The 15,025-nt window shown below is 44.4% G+C and overlaps 1 protein-coding gene across 1 annotated transcript; it reads right to left on the bottom strand.

Annotated features, from left to right (window-relative positions):
- Positions 1-805: 805 nt before the first annotated feature.
- On the bottom strand, positions 806-1,765 carry LOC137157922 (olfactory receptor 10C1-like). The gene has a single exon (XM_067555349.1). The coding sequence runs from the start codon at positions 1,763-1,765 to the stop codon at positions 806-808; it is 960 nt and encodes a 319-aa protein (XP_067411450.1).
- Positions 1,766-15,025: the final 13,260 nt, after the last annotated feature.

The raw sequence follows: 15,025 nt of genomic DNA, 5'->3' as shown, positions 1-15,025 counted from the left end.
ATTTCAAGTGAAATGTTTCAACATTAGGTAAATGATATGTTTTCAGGTAACCAAAATGAAATGAGAAACCCCAAACAAGTTGTTTTAATGTTTTCCCATTTAAAACATGATGTCTAAATTGTCATGTCCATGCAAAATGCTTCAGTTGTGATTACACTCAATTTTCTGAAGGAAAACTGCTCAGTCAAGCAAGCTTCAACAAGCTCTGCTGCTACGTCCTTTGAAAGATGTTACTGTAAGAAATATTCCTCTCTAGAAGTGAGATATTCCTTAATTGGAGCCAGTCAAACAATGGGGGAATAGAGGTGAGGAGTTGAAAATCTTTTAATGGCATTTGAAATATCATTGAGATGTTTGAAATTTGAAAATTCTGATATCTTTCATGAGCTTTGTAGATTTGTAAAACATCAGAAAAATATTTTCAAAAATATTGGCTCTTTTCACATTTTTTATAATCATTCAGAAAAAAAGTCAAGTGAAAATCGAATTTGAGAAAATGACAACAAATTCTATTTTTAATAGGGATATATAGCTGTGAACAAAAAGTGGGGATAAGTAATACAGATGGTTTTGTAAAAAAAAAAATATTGAAATTCAAAATCTCCATAAAAATCATAGAAATATAAAATTCAAAATATTTTAACTAATTCAATATTCAATATGAAGGATTTATCCTTAGAGCTTCCCATTAGGGGACATTTCCTTCAGTAGCTGAGATGTCTCTCACGGAATAATTCAATAAGGGAGATTTCTCTTTATAGCTGAAGCTATTCCTCAGTGGATTGTCCAATTGAAAGAGAATGCCTTATGTTTTTAGAGGACAGATCTTGATTCCCATTCTCCGAATTGCTCCTTTAACATCCTTGTTCCTGAGGCTGTAGATAATGGGGTTCAGTATTGGAGTCACCACAGAATATAACAGAGAGAGGAACTTGTCCACATCCAGCGAATAGCTGGATTTGGGGCGTATGTGGATGAAAACGGCTGTCCCATAGAACAGAGCCACCACAGTGAGGTGTGAGGAGCAGGTGGAGAAAGCCCTGTGTCTGCCTTTGGCGGACTTCATTTTAAGGATGGTGGAGATGATGCGGATGTAGGACACCAGTATCAGCATGAAGGGCATCATGATGAGGAAGGCAGCGGCCACAATGATTTGGACCTCATTCCAGTAGGTGCCCCCACAGACCAGCATCAGCACTGGCTGGATCTCGCAGAAGAAGTGGTTGATCACGTTGGACCCACAAAAAGAACGTGTGAAGATGAATACCGTGTGCCCCAAGGCTGCGAGGCTACCACAGATCCAGGAGCCAGCAGCCAACTGGATGCACACTCTCTTATTCATGATGTCCACATAGCGCAGTGGGTTACGTATGGCACTGTAGTGGTCATAGGCCATAACGGCTAGCAGGCAGCACTCTGTCGCTCCAAATACCAGAAAGAAATACATCTGGGCAGCACAGCCAACAAAGGAGATAGTTTTATCCTCAGAGAGGAGGTTGGCCAGCATCTTGGGCAGGGTGACGGAGGTGTAGCAGATCTCCAGGAAAGACAAGTTCCTGAGGAAGAAGTACATGGGTGTGTGAAGGGCTGGGTCAACCTTTATAATGAGGATGATGAGGATGTTGCCCAGCACTGTGATGAAATAAATACACACGAACAATAGAAAGAGAAGATGTGCCATATGCAGGTGGTTAGAAAAGCCCAGTATGACAAACTCAGTCACCAAGGTGTCATTTCCTGTGGTCTCTTCCTCAGGATATTTCATCTTGAAAAAGAAAAATGGAATCTAGTCATTATTTGATACATCATTTAAGTTAATCAAATCTATCAATCTATTTATCATTTTGGCCAGGTTATGTTCTCCCAACACGTGTAAATGCACAATAACTTCACTTAAGTCAATGTCTCTCAGTTGCCTCAGTTACATCAGATTTAGACTTGTGTGTCTCCAAGACCTCTCTGGAACGGCATCTGTTTTACACTAGTCTCAGTCACTAAATTATTTATACCAAGTAAGTTACATTTGTGCAATGCTGAACCCGGCACAGTGAATTTACAGTGATGAAAATGGTCTCTCAGAGAGTGGATGTTACACCGTAGATACAAAATGAACATAACACTATTTCCCCAACTCTCAGCTCACATGTGGGTTAGGCAGTGGAACGACGTAGTTTTGTCAGTTATCGCAATTGGAACAATAAACTAAGTAAGCACATGGGTAGAGTATTTTTAATGAGTGTGCTACAGAAACGGCCTGACTCTCATCACACTTATTCCAGATTTACAGCAGTCGTGCTCCAATCACTTCAGTGCACTCAATCCTGATTTCTTTCTCTTCCTTCCCTCCTCTTTTATGCATCTAATTCTGTTTCTGCCCTTCTTAATCTATCCTTTAACCTCTCTCTTCACCCCATACTAACCTTTATAGCCTTTCCCTTCTCCTCACTGCTTCAATTCCAAGCCTTTTCCAATCCATCTTTTTTGCCCTTCCCTCTCACTGGTTTCACCAGTGTAAAATTGTGGCAAAGAAGTACAGATCCAAAGCATTTCTCGCTCTGTATGACCTCTAGATCATACACGTGAAAGATGACTGGTCTTCTTGGTTGTACACTTTAAAAAGGAATCTGTATGATTTAGGTCAGTTTTGTTTGTTTGTTTGTTTTTGGTCTACATGGAGCAGGATGCACACTGAATTCAAATTGAGTGTCTAACTCTAAAAATCCAGCCATAGGTTAATATAGAATTAAATGCCCCAAAACTTTATTAATATAGAATTAAAGTTGCCCAATGGCTCCTTTTTACACTTGCAGAACATGGAGAATGGTTAAACTTAAACCTCTGAAAACCAGGAAATGACCAATTTACCCTGTGACTTTCTTTCCTTTCATCACACTTAGATCCATTGTTCAGGAATCAGATTACATTGTCCTGTCTTTCAGTTTCCCCTCTATTTACTCAATGCTGATTACCTTGACAATGCTGCATAAGTGAAATCTAACATGAAGTGGTTTACAGCACTTTAAAATATTGTTCTTAAACCAGAAATCTTGCTATAAGTGAAAAACATCTAAAAGTAGCTCCACCAAGCACAGGGCTCTATCTCCCAACATAGAAGTTTACTCTCAACTTCAGTGACCACCGAATATACCTTAAGTCATCCTGGGACTGTGAGAGCAAGCTCCCTGAAAGCCCTCATGTTTTGACAGAGCCCTAGACTTTGCTGCACATGGGCACTTCAATCTCTTCAGCACATGCCACCTTGGAGATCTTTTCTCTTTCCTTCCAAAACCTTTTCCAGCATTGCATCCCCAAAGGAGTAGAGGGTGCCGTACAATAGCTGAAGCAAAGGATGGATGGCTGATTTTGGATGATCAGAGCTATAGTTTGACCCTCCAGGTGTCTGCATATTAGAAGAATGAGAAGGTTTTGTACAATGCTGTGTTTAGAGGGCTGTGCTTCAGGAACTCCTCTCTCAAATGACTACAAGTTTTGACCACTAACAAAACAGAGCACCCAGACAAGGCACAAAGAAATTGAAGCCAATCTGAGTAGACGTGTAAAATTTTGATAACTTATTAAAGCTGACATTTAAAAATAAAGGGAGGCTCAACCTTATTTGTAACAAAGTTGGCACTTGACTATAATGGATATATTAACAGACTCCCAATTGTCTTTGTCAAACTATAATTACTTAGGACATGGCTATCCTTTCTCTTAAACTGAAGTAAATCTGGAGTCATTTCTGTGAGGTCACGTGTGGTACATCCATTTAAAAACAGTGTAAAAGAGATCAGAATAGAGCAATTCATATGCCGGTTTCATAATATTAACTTCCCTGGGGTTAATTTCTGTCTTCACACTCAGTGTGCGATAAGAATCAGGACTTGAAATATTAAAGCCATAAGAAAGACCAGGCTCCATATGATGTCTAGGGTCTTGGTACTGTGACAGGGCCAGACCGCATGGCTATGAAAGAGTGCTGGAAGGCATGTATATTAGCCCCAGGCTCCATAAAGCCCTCTTCCCTGGGTAACCCAGCTGGGGTTAATTCAAGACAACTGGGCCAATTAGGCCACCTGGAGCCTATCAAAGAAGCTGCCCAGGCGGTTAAAAGCCTCCACTTCAGGCAGGCCAGGAGGGCTGAAAGGGAGTTAACAGCCAGAGGAGAGGAGGCAGAGCAAAGTGAAGCAACTCGGAGCGGAGCGGAGCGGAGCGGAGCAGAGAGGAGCTGCCCTGCCCTGCCCTGCCCTGCCCTGCCCTGCCCTGCTGCAGCGATAGCCGCAGGTCTTGGGACTATCATCCGCTGCTGCTACCACACCGAGATGGAGAGGCTCCAGTCGGGGAAGGCTGAACAACCCTTCACGCCGGCACCAGGGAGCAGGCTATGGGCCGGGGGGCCAGGGACAGGCGACCCAGGGAAGGTAGTCGGCCTCAGGGACTAAGGAGGGTGAGACCACTCCTCACAGGGTCCCTAGGTCAGGGGCCCGGGGCAGAGGGCTGGATCAGGCCCCCCCCCCCCATTCACTCCCCTCCCAGCTGCACCACTGGCGTAGGATCCACAGGGCGGAACAGGTGCAACCCTCCACAGTACACATAAAATGTTTGTTTTGAGCACTGACCCAAACCATTTCTGTCTCTGGGAAATTAAAATCTAAGTACCCCTGTTCCTGGCTCGAATGATACTATTCTTTCCCTTTTGCAAGCACACCGTGGAATCTTAGTAAATTGGGAACCAATTTTACTTGGAGATAAAACTGAAATTGAATGGATTAACCCATTTACTCTCTGGTTCACTGTTTCCATATATGTAAAATAAGAATAAAATCTCTCTGTCTCACTATCTGCGAAGTTGACATTTTAATTGGACTATAAAATCTGTCAAGAAAGAAATAAAATGCTCTCTCACTCTCTGAAACCAGGAGTTCTACCTTGATTGGTTCAAGATCCGTAGGAGCCGGATGGGTTGAGGAGCATCTGAGGTTTCTTTAGTGACCCGAAGAGTGGAGAACATTCCCAAAGACTCTGCAAAGTTGCATGTTTTCCTTTGATACGAAAAGCTGCTTTGTGCCTAGTCCATATATGGCCACACATGAGAGTCGGAGCCAGTGAGAATTCCCCACCTCAAGCCTGGCGGCATATTAGCTAATTGGGTCTTTGCTCCACTTGTTGGGGGAGTGCAAGGTCTCTGTGCACCAATTGCTAGTATCTCCTGGGAGCAAATGGAGGAGGAGTAGGTGAGACCTGGTGTAGAGTAGAAGGAGTGTCATTTCTTGTGTGTCAGCTAAAAAAAGGACAGTAATGCGAAGAACTGGGCACAGCTACCTCTGGGGTGATAAAATGTCAAAACCCAGGCAATGTGGGCTGAAAATTGCTGGGAAAAATAGTTTGGGGCATTTTTCTCATCTGCCATTATGCATCCTTTGAAAAATTCATTGGCCATCCCTGAGATATCGATGGAGCTGATTAGCATTAAGCTTGTTGTAGCTGACTGTGTCTTATTGTCATGTAGTGATTTCTGTGTTAGCATTTGAAATATATAGATAGATAGCCAAGAGTCCCTGAGTCTCCGATCTCTCTCTCTCTCTCTCTCGATCTCTCTCTCTCTATCTCCTCCCCCTCCCCCCCACCGTGGTGAATTATGGCTATGTAAGTATTATGACTGTGTACCGCACTCTGTCGGCCGGGATAGATGTCACTTGTGTGGCAAAATAAATGTAGAATGTCACAGAGGAGTCACACAGACTGTGCTCTCTCATGGAGACTTGACTTGACTTTTTTCTTGTTTCCTTTATTTTTTAACCCTAGTCTAAAAGAGAAGACAATTCAAACTCAATTTGGTTTATCTTTCTGAGGCTTTGAAAACCATAGCCTGAATCTATAAAGCCGACTTGGGCCACGGGTGGAAGCTGTGTTTCAATTTTGCAAAACAAAATGCCAGAGCTCGTGTGTTTTCTATTTAGGTGCTATTTAGCCCATAGCATTGAAGTTTTGGGGCAGTGCTTTCCAACGGCTAGTGTTGAGTTGGAGTCAAGGGTGTTCAGATTTATTCCTGACTCTACTAACTCATTCACTGAGGGTCTTTACGCAAGTCACTTCCCATCTTTGTGTCTTAAATTCCCCATCTGTACCATGAGGATAATGATAATTATCCACTTTGGAGAGGTGCTTTGAGATCTTTTGAGAGAAAACAGTAGAGTATAAAAACGTTACCTTAAAATAATGCAATGGTGTATCTGAAATCTCTCTAGGTAGTTATGTGGCCCCAGATATTTCCAAGGCAAAATCTTACTCGATCAGCAATGGATTTAGCCTCCTAGTATCCCTATCTGGTAGGAAAATATCACTCCAAGCATGAGTAAGGAACATACCTGCAAGTACAGGTTTGCTTGGGACTGCTAGCATGATTTAGGTATACTCACATGAGTATAAAAGTACATCTACACTACAGCGGCATGGCTGTGGCATTGCAGATTTGTCTGCAGCACCATGGTGCAGCCACTTCTTACACCAATGGGAGGGGTTTGCCATCAGTGCAGTGACTCCATCTCTTCAGGAGGCAGTGGCTAGGTTGATGAACAAATTCTTCCATCAACCTAGCTGCCTGTACCTATAGGGTTAGGTCAACCTGACCACGGCACTCAGGGCATGACATTTTTCTCAGCCCTTAACGACATTGCTCAGTCAATTTAATTTTGTAGTATAGACCAGGCCTGAATTTGCACGGAATTACTCGGTTGAATTAGGAAAATAGACAAGAGTAAAATCCTACATGAGATTCCTCTTATGAGCAAGGAATACCAACGTGAGTAGAGGTTTGCATGGGACTACTCACATGGATGAAGGCTTGAAGGAGACTAGAGGCAGAAGTAAAGTGAGTGAATTTGTGCATGACGAAATAAGAATAGTTCATTTTTTAACAGGACTGCAAGCATAACTAAGGCATACTCACGCAAGTACTGATTTGTGAGGGACTGCAAGCACAAGTTAGGGATGCTCACATGAGCGAAAATGTGCATGAGTAAGGAATATAGTAATAATGGTTTGAACCGGACTACAAATATGAATCAGGATTTACATGGGTAAAGGTTTATATTAATGAGGAATATCTACATGAGTAAATGTTTGTTTGAGTAAGGCTCCTCACATGAGTTATGGTTTGCTTGGGAATGACGGGGCTACTCTTGAGTTAGGAATTCTCACATGAATAAAGGTTTCCATGCAACTATTTGCAGCAGTAAAGGATACTCATATTGGTTCATTTTTTCCTGGATTTACTTGCTCAAGCAAGGAATGCTCACATGAAGAACGTTGCCTGGGATTGCACTCATGACTCATGAATATTCACACAGGTAAAAGTTTGCGTAGGCCTTCTCATATGAATTAGGAACACGCACATATAAATAATGGTCGGCGCAGGACAGCTAAGTTGAGTTCGGGACACTCAGATAATTAAGAATTTCTCCATCACTATTCACAGGTGTCAAAGTTTTTGTGACTGATGACAACACAAGTCTGTTGTGTTGTATCACAAGCACAAAGTCGATCACACTTATCAAATTTCCTGAAGCCCCTAAGGAGCAGGATCCTTTGGTCCTTTCTGAAACCAAACCCGTATTGAACTTGAAGTGAGCTAGGGGGTTCCAGGGAGGATGGAGTTAGGCTGTTCTCGATGGTAGTAGATGACAGAACAAGGAGCAATGGTCTCAAGTTGCAGTGGGAGAGGTCTAGGTTGGATATTAGGAAAAAGTTTTTTTCTAGGAGCGTGGTGAAGCACTGGAATGGGTTACCTAGGGAGGTGGTGGAATCTCCATCTTTAGAGGTTTTTAAGCTGCAGCTTGCCAAAGCCCTTGCTGGGATGATGTAGCTGAGGTTAGTCATGCTTCGAGCAGGGGGTTGGACTGGATACCTCCTGAGGTCCCTTCCAACCCACATCTTCTATGATGCTATGATTCTATAAGTGAATAATAATAACAACCACACAACTGAGATGGCAGATTGGCCCAGTGGGTAGGGCAGTAGCTTAGGAGTCTCACAATCTGGGTTCTCCACCTTCCCAAAGTGACAGATGGTGTAAATGTTGGGCAAGTGGCTCGAGGTCTCATGCCTCAGTTTCCCTCTCTATGAAACAGGAATAAGGATACTGACCTGCGTTTGTAAAGTGCATAGAGCTCTATGAATGAAAGGTGCTATATAGGAGCTGGATGCCAGGATCTTGGCTTTATAAATAGAGAAACTGAGGCACAAAGAGGGGATGTGATTGTCCAGGGTCATCCAGTAAGACAAGATAAACGAGGGAGTGTTTTTTCTTTTGCTTACACTGGGGTAAATCAGGACTCACGCTTTGCTCAGCTGGTGTATACAGGGGCATAGCTCCATTGACTTCAATGAAATTACTCTAGTTTACACCAGATGAGGATTTGACACATTTTCCTGCCCTCAGCTGAGTGCAACACTGAGTTCTGAGTAACAATCTGGGAACTGGGCTGAAAGCCAGGACACCTGGGTTCTGTTCCCATTGGCCACTGACCCTTTGTGTGACATACACCAAATCATTTCCCGTCTGTGCCTGTTTCCCATCTATAACATGCAGATATTGACATGGGGGAAGGGCCAGGTTTTTAAATATACTTATGTGCCAAAGAAAGCAAACAGGAACTCAGTGGGATCCTCAAAGGCACTGTGGTGCCCAGCCCCCATTGAATATAATGGGAGTTAGGCACCAAGGGTCAGATTTTTAAAGGTAATTAGGCACTTAACTCTCTTGATTTCAATGGGCGCTGAGTGCCTAAATACCTTTAAACAGCCGACCTGTGGAACTCCTCGCCATGGCCAAAAGCATCACTAGGTTAAAAAAAATTAGGATGGGTCCATCGAGGGTCGTTAGCCAAGATGGTCAGGGACACAACCCCATGCTCAACGCGACACTGAACTGCTGACTGCCAGAAGCCAGGAGGGAAAGACAGGGGTGAATCATTCCATAATTGCCATGTTCTGGATGCTCCTCTGAAGCTCTGGTACAGACCACTGTCACAGTCAGGATACTGAGCTCCATGGACCGTCGGTCTGACTCAGCACGGCACCTCTTATGTTCTTGTGTTGACTTAGACAGCCACATCCCCAATTTCAAAAATGACTTCGGGCAGGCTTTTTAAAATATTTGCGTGCCTTTGAAAATCTGACCCTTAAACACTTAGGATTCTAAGTCCCGCTAACTCTCAGTGAGACTTGCAGCCCATTTTCGGTGGTATTTAGGCACCTCACACTGCAGATAGGTGCCTGGTCAGATTTCCAAAAGTATCAAGGCCCATAACTGCCATTGAAACCCATGGCAATTTGTCACCTAAAGACTTCTGAAAATGGCACTAGTTGCCTAAATACCTTTAACAATCATAAACGCCTAGATGTCCACCTCACTGTTGAAAATTGGACGTGGGCTCCTAAACCACTTAGGCACTGTTTAAAATTTAACCAACGCCCTTTGTAAATTTCAGTGCTCTGAGATCCACCTATGAACATAGCTTTATAAGGACAATTAAGCTGAATGGTCCCTGCTTGTCTAGAGGCAGGGTGGGCTAGTAGCTATAATGCTAAATTAAGACTCAGCAGCAGAGCTGAAAATAGAAACTAGGTCTTCTAATGCCCTGGATGACCTGGGTCAACTCACTTCACCTCACCAGGACTCAGTTTCTCCATCTGTAGGGTGAGGCTAATGAAACTCATCTCCCTTGTAAAGTACTTTGTGATCAGTGGATGAAAAGTGCTATAAAAAACCACAGGGATTCTTATTAAAATGGCCTGTATGTACGAGTTATTTTAGAACAAATGAAAAATTGCCTGCCTGGAGGCTCCTGTTTTACCCTACTAAAAGAACAGGATAGGCATTGGGGCCTGGTTTCCAAATGTGCCGCTATCCTTTTTTGGTAGGACCCCCTCCAAATCCCTGCCCACACGATAATTCCCTTGTTAGGTTGATGACCTGGCTCCTGAGCTGATGACCTGGTAGATTCTAAACATGGTTTGTGCCTGCATGTTAGCCTGGGATTCTCAAGGAGCCTAACGGGGTTAGGAACCCAACTCCCACTGGTGTTCAGTAGGAGAAAAGCTCCTGGCTCTTTCTGCCCTTCTGGAAAATCCCAGCTGAACTTTTCCAAGGTGACACGTGATTTTGGATGCCTTCCTGGAGCCACCTTGAAGGGCCCTGATTCAGAGAACATCCTGAGCGCCCCGCCACTCTGACGCTCAGGCCCCTTTTTGGGTGTCTCACCATGGGCTCCCAATAAGTGCTGCTGGCCAAGATGCAGGCTGGCCAGTGCTTCTCCTCCACTAGGTGAGCTGTCACCCTGATTTTCTGCAGTGGAGAAAGCATCCCCTAACCTAGCCGGTGTCGCTAATTTGTCCCATCTTCCTTCCCCCAGCTCCCTGTACTAGGATAGCTAACAGAGGCTAGACCCATGTGCTGATCTGTCAGCATGTCCTCTGGCACTCTCCCCCGGCCTCAGGCATCATGGGAGAGCTGCCCAGGTTTTCCCAGAATACAATGGTACACACACCTCCCCTGCATAAATACAGTGGCGATGGCTGAAGTGTGGACGCAGAGTGGTTAGAGTGACCGCACAGTGGAAGGCAGCTGCACGCTGGCTAAGCCTACACAGGACTGTTTAATTAGTGTTAATTGTGATGTCCCTTTAGAGTGGGATTTTCCAAGTGGCCTAAGGAAGTTACGCACCTGACGTCATTAAAAAACAATGGGGGCCGGACACTGAACTCCCTCAAGCTCGCTTGGAAAAGCCAATTGCCTTTCCATTGTGAATGAGTTTATTATATTATTCATTGTATATTATAAAGACAATTATTTATTGTCTTTCCATTGTGAACAAGTGTGAGACCCGACAATTCATCTCACATCAGAGACGGTACAAATGTCACTCTGCATCGCTGCTGCCCTGTCTGTTCAAACCACAAATTAGCTTTCTCCAGAGTCACTCAGCCTCAGAGAATATAACTTTAGCTTTGCAGTCAGCTTGCAACTGGGATCATCTCACTGGAAAAATGATCCATATCTATGCACCTTAGGTATGTCCAAGGTGCCCATCACCTTGGTATCTAAGCAGCTTGATAGCTACCTGGTCTAGTGCCCATATGGACTTTTATTATCATGTTATTGATCTGTTATTTGTATTGATTTATCACTTCACAATTAAGCTCTGCTGATCAGCTACCAACAAAAGCAGTTCAGATTAATGGGTCCCACTGGGCATTATTAAAAAGTCTTTGAAACGATCATGAAAAAGATTTTCAACTCCGCACAGGTCGCAGAGGGGATCGTTAACGTTCAGTGGGCTCAACTGGTGTAACGACACTGGAGTCCACCAAGTTACATTCAGGATGAATTTGGCCCATTGCAATAAATGCTCTAGAGATGGTAGGTGCTTGCTGACTTCTCAGTTGTGGTTAAGGCTGAAACTAACTTGATGTTAAATTATAGCAACTCAATGAGACCTTGCGGGATTCACCAAAGAGGAGGAACAAAACTTTCTGAGTTGGCAGCTGGAGTAAATTGTCATCGCCTCATGCAAGTCAATGGAGCTTTCACCAGCGGAGGTTCTGGTCCCATCACATGCAGCAGAATTGGTGGATGACTTCATTCTCATGAGACGAGTTTCCCCAACGCTTATCGCCACTGGGTCCCAGAGAAGCAAGTGATGGAAATGTCTTTGGGGCAAAGGCTAGAGACAAAACAGATGTTAACTCTGAAGGGCATCGAGGGGAATCCAGCCGGTTCTGTGTAAACATCAGGGGGCCAGATCTGTTCTGGGAGTAACTCCTCTCTGGGCAGTGAGATTACGCCCTGGGTGAGTTTGGCTCCTGTGCTGTTAGAACAGTTAAGAGCTGCCCGGCTAAGGAAATGGGATACAGATTGTGTTTATGTCCATATCCCACCGGTTAAAATCTGCCCCCTTAGGTGCTAGTGACCAGTTCTGGGTGCGCACTGAGGGCCAGCTAACGAATTAATGAATGGTTATGCACACGAATAGTCCCTCTGAAGTCGAGGGAGCTACTAGTGACAGTAACCGCTGCCCAGGGTGAGCGAAGGAGTCACGCCTGGCTTTCACCAAGTGTTGCAACCACTAGCAATTTAAAGACCCATTTCTTTCTTCTGCCCTCACAGGGGGCAGGACCTTACCCTGCGACTGGTCCCACTGATTTCAATAGGGCTACTCACTGAGTAAAATACTGCTCGATGTGTGTAAAAGAGGCAACATCTGGCTTGTCGGTCTTGTGTTGATTTGGCATGGGCCGAAAGGTGCTAATGCAACCCAGTCGCTGAGCAACATTAAACAGAATTAAACAAGGTTTGGTACACAGAAACCCCAGCCTGCTTGGCACCACGGCATACACACCATTAAAAATCTTTTTAACCCCTTATTAAAGATACTGAAAAGGAGGAAAAGCAGTCAAAGTATTTGGAAGGTAAAGTGTGAAGACAGGCTTTCATTTTAACAACATTCCTCGTTCCTTCCCTTTAGCTGGAGAGAGTTTTTAGAAGGAAAAAAAGCCCTTGTTTGAGAGTTTCTTAGATGGTATTGAAGATGGTCATAGCTGTCCTTTGGGGGAAAGGAAACATTAGTCAATGTGGGCTGGAGCTCCTGAAGTTGTTGTTGTTACAGTCCAATCCCATTTTATCCCCGGTGGTTTTTAGAATCCAGCAGGAACCAGTAAAGGTGGTGATGTCTTTTGTCTCTCTATCTCTTTGACCCCGGTCTTTCATGATGAGGATGAAGAAGGCTGGGGTCCCAGGAGGAGGTGGAGGTAGCAGTGTCTAGTAGCCAATTTCTATCTTTCCATAAGGACCGCAAAAGAGACTGGTGAGTGGAATAGCCACTCCCTCATTACTTTGTCCACCAATGAGACCTAGTTTCACACACACCAGTTTTGGTTCACTGATTTCTGATTCCACACTTTGCTTGTTTACCAAGCATGATCTTAACACAGTCCCTGATTTAGGCCTTTTTGTTTGGACTCACTCAGTCTTTCTGTCTCTAGTTTGTACCTTTTCCACAGGACGTTTGTTCTTCGAGGCTAACACGATGTGATATAGCGAGGGCAGAGGGCAGTAGGAGAGTGCTGGACGGGAGATATGTGAGCCCCAGAATGCTCAGGGCTGTGTTCCCTGCTGACTACTCAGAGCCATTAGGGGCCAATTAGGAGCAGCTGAGGCCAATTAAGGACCAGCCAGGTGCTTCATAAAAGCCCTCTGATCCAAACAGTCAGCGTGTGAGCTGGAGGAGTGGGTGTGCCGTGCCGTGCCGTATTATGATAGGAGTGCTGAGCTGTGCAGTGCAGTGCAGTGCAGAGGAATGGACTGGAGAGCAGAGTTCTGTGGAGGAGCAGCCCGGAGGAAAGTACCAGGCTCAAGAAGCCAGAAGGACTGAAGGAGGGGGAAATTTAGCCCAGGGGAAGAGTGTGCAGTTTGAAAAACTGTGCCAGCAGCACATAGCTGGTCCTCATAAGGCCCCTGGGCTGGGACCCGGAGGAGCGGGTGGGCCCGGGTCCCTACCCCCTCCTTGGGGGAAGATGGGGGTGACTAGAGATGCCCTGGTCCACTATAAACAGTGCATGGGTGAGATCCACTCGAGGGGAGCCAGCCATTGGCCACACTGGCAACTTATGAACTTTCACTCACTTCTGCCAGTTAAATTCATGCTTAGGGTAAAATTGTAGGCCCAATTATCACAAGAGTTTGGGGCCAAAAATGGGCTCCTGGTTTTGGTGTCCTGTGTGGAATGGATTGTTGCCTGGGAGGCGGAGGGTTTCTTGTATGCCAGTTAATTGCCACCCAAGCTGAGTGACAATTTTATGGATGAATAGTTAATTCTTTGAAAAATGTCGTTTTGGGTCAACAGAAACTATTTACGAATTTGTGCTGAGTGTGCCAAAGAGTTTTGTGAACATAAGAACAGCCGTACTGGGTCAGATCAATGATCCATCTACCCAGGATCCTGTCTTCCAACAGCGGTCAATGCCAGGTGCTTTAAAGGGAATGAACAGAACAGGGCAATCATGGAGTGATCCATCCCCGGTCGTCCAGTCCCAGCATCTGGCAGTCAGAGGTTTAGGGTCACCCAGAGCATCTTGGCTACTAGCTATTGATGGACCTATCCTCCATGAGCTTATCTAATTTTTTTCTTAACCCAGTTGTACTATTGGCCTTCACAACATCCCAGGCGACAAGTTCCCCAGGTTGACTGTGCATTATATGAAGAGACACTTCCATTTGTTTGTTTAACCTGTTTCCTAGTAATTTCATTGGGTAACTCCTGGTTCTTGTGTTATGTGAAGGGGTAAATAACACTTCCTTCTTCACTTTCTCCACACCAGTCATGACTTTATAGACCTCTATCGTATTCCTCCTCAGTCACCTCTTTTCCAAGCTGAAAAGTCCCAGTCCTTTTAATCTGTTGCATAGAGTTAATCATTGTTGTTGCCCTGCTCTGTTCCTTTTCCAATTCTAATATATTTTTTGAGAGAGGGAAACCAGAACTGCACACAGTATTCAAGGTGTGTGTGTACCACAGACTTATGTAGTGGCATTATAATATTGACTGTCTTATTATCTAACCCTTTCCTAATGGTTCCTAATAATCTGAAAAATGACCATTTATTCCTAACCTTTATTTCTTGCCTTTTAACCAATCTATGAAAAGACCTTCCCTCTTATTCCATAACTGCTCAGTTTCCTTAAGAGCCTTTGGTGAAGGACCTTGTCAAAGGCTCTATGAAAGTCCAGGTATACTAAATAACTGGATCCACGTGTTTGTTCTCCCCCGCAACGAATTCTAATAGATTGTATGATGCTGACATGGAACTGCTTTCAGTTTCCTTTACGAAAATGATGCAAGTGATGGTGAAAATAAAGGCTGCTCCTCTCTCTCTCTTTTTCCATCCCCATCTGTCTCTCTCTCTCTCTCTCTCACTCTGAGATCTATTACAAAATTTTGCTATCTTTTAGTCTCAGAGTCAGAGC

The sequence above is a fragment of the Emydura macquarii genome, unplaced genomic scaffold (assembly GCF_026122565.2).
Source record: "Emydura macquarii macquarii isolate MOO-44397 ecotype Brisbane River unplaced genomic scaffold, CSIRO-AGI_Emac_v2 contig_1627, whole genome shotgun sequence".
Classification (NCBI taxonomy): domain Eukaryota; kingdom Metazoa; phylum Chordata; order Testudines; family Chelidae; genus Emydura; species Emydura macquarii.
This window is presented reverse-complemented; position numbering and strand designations above follow the sequence as displayed.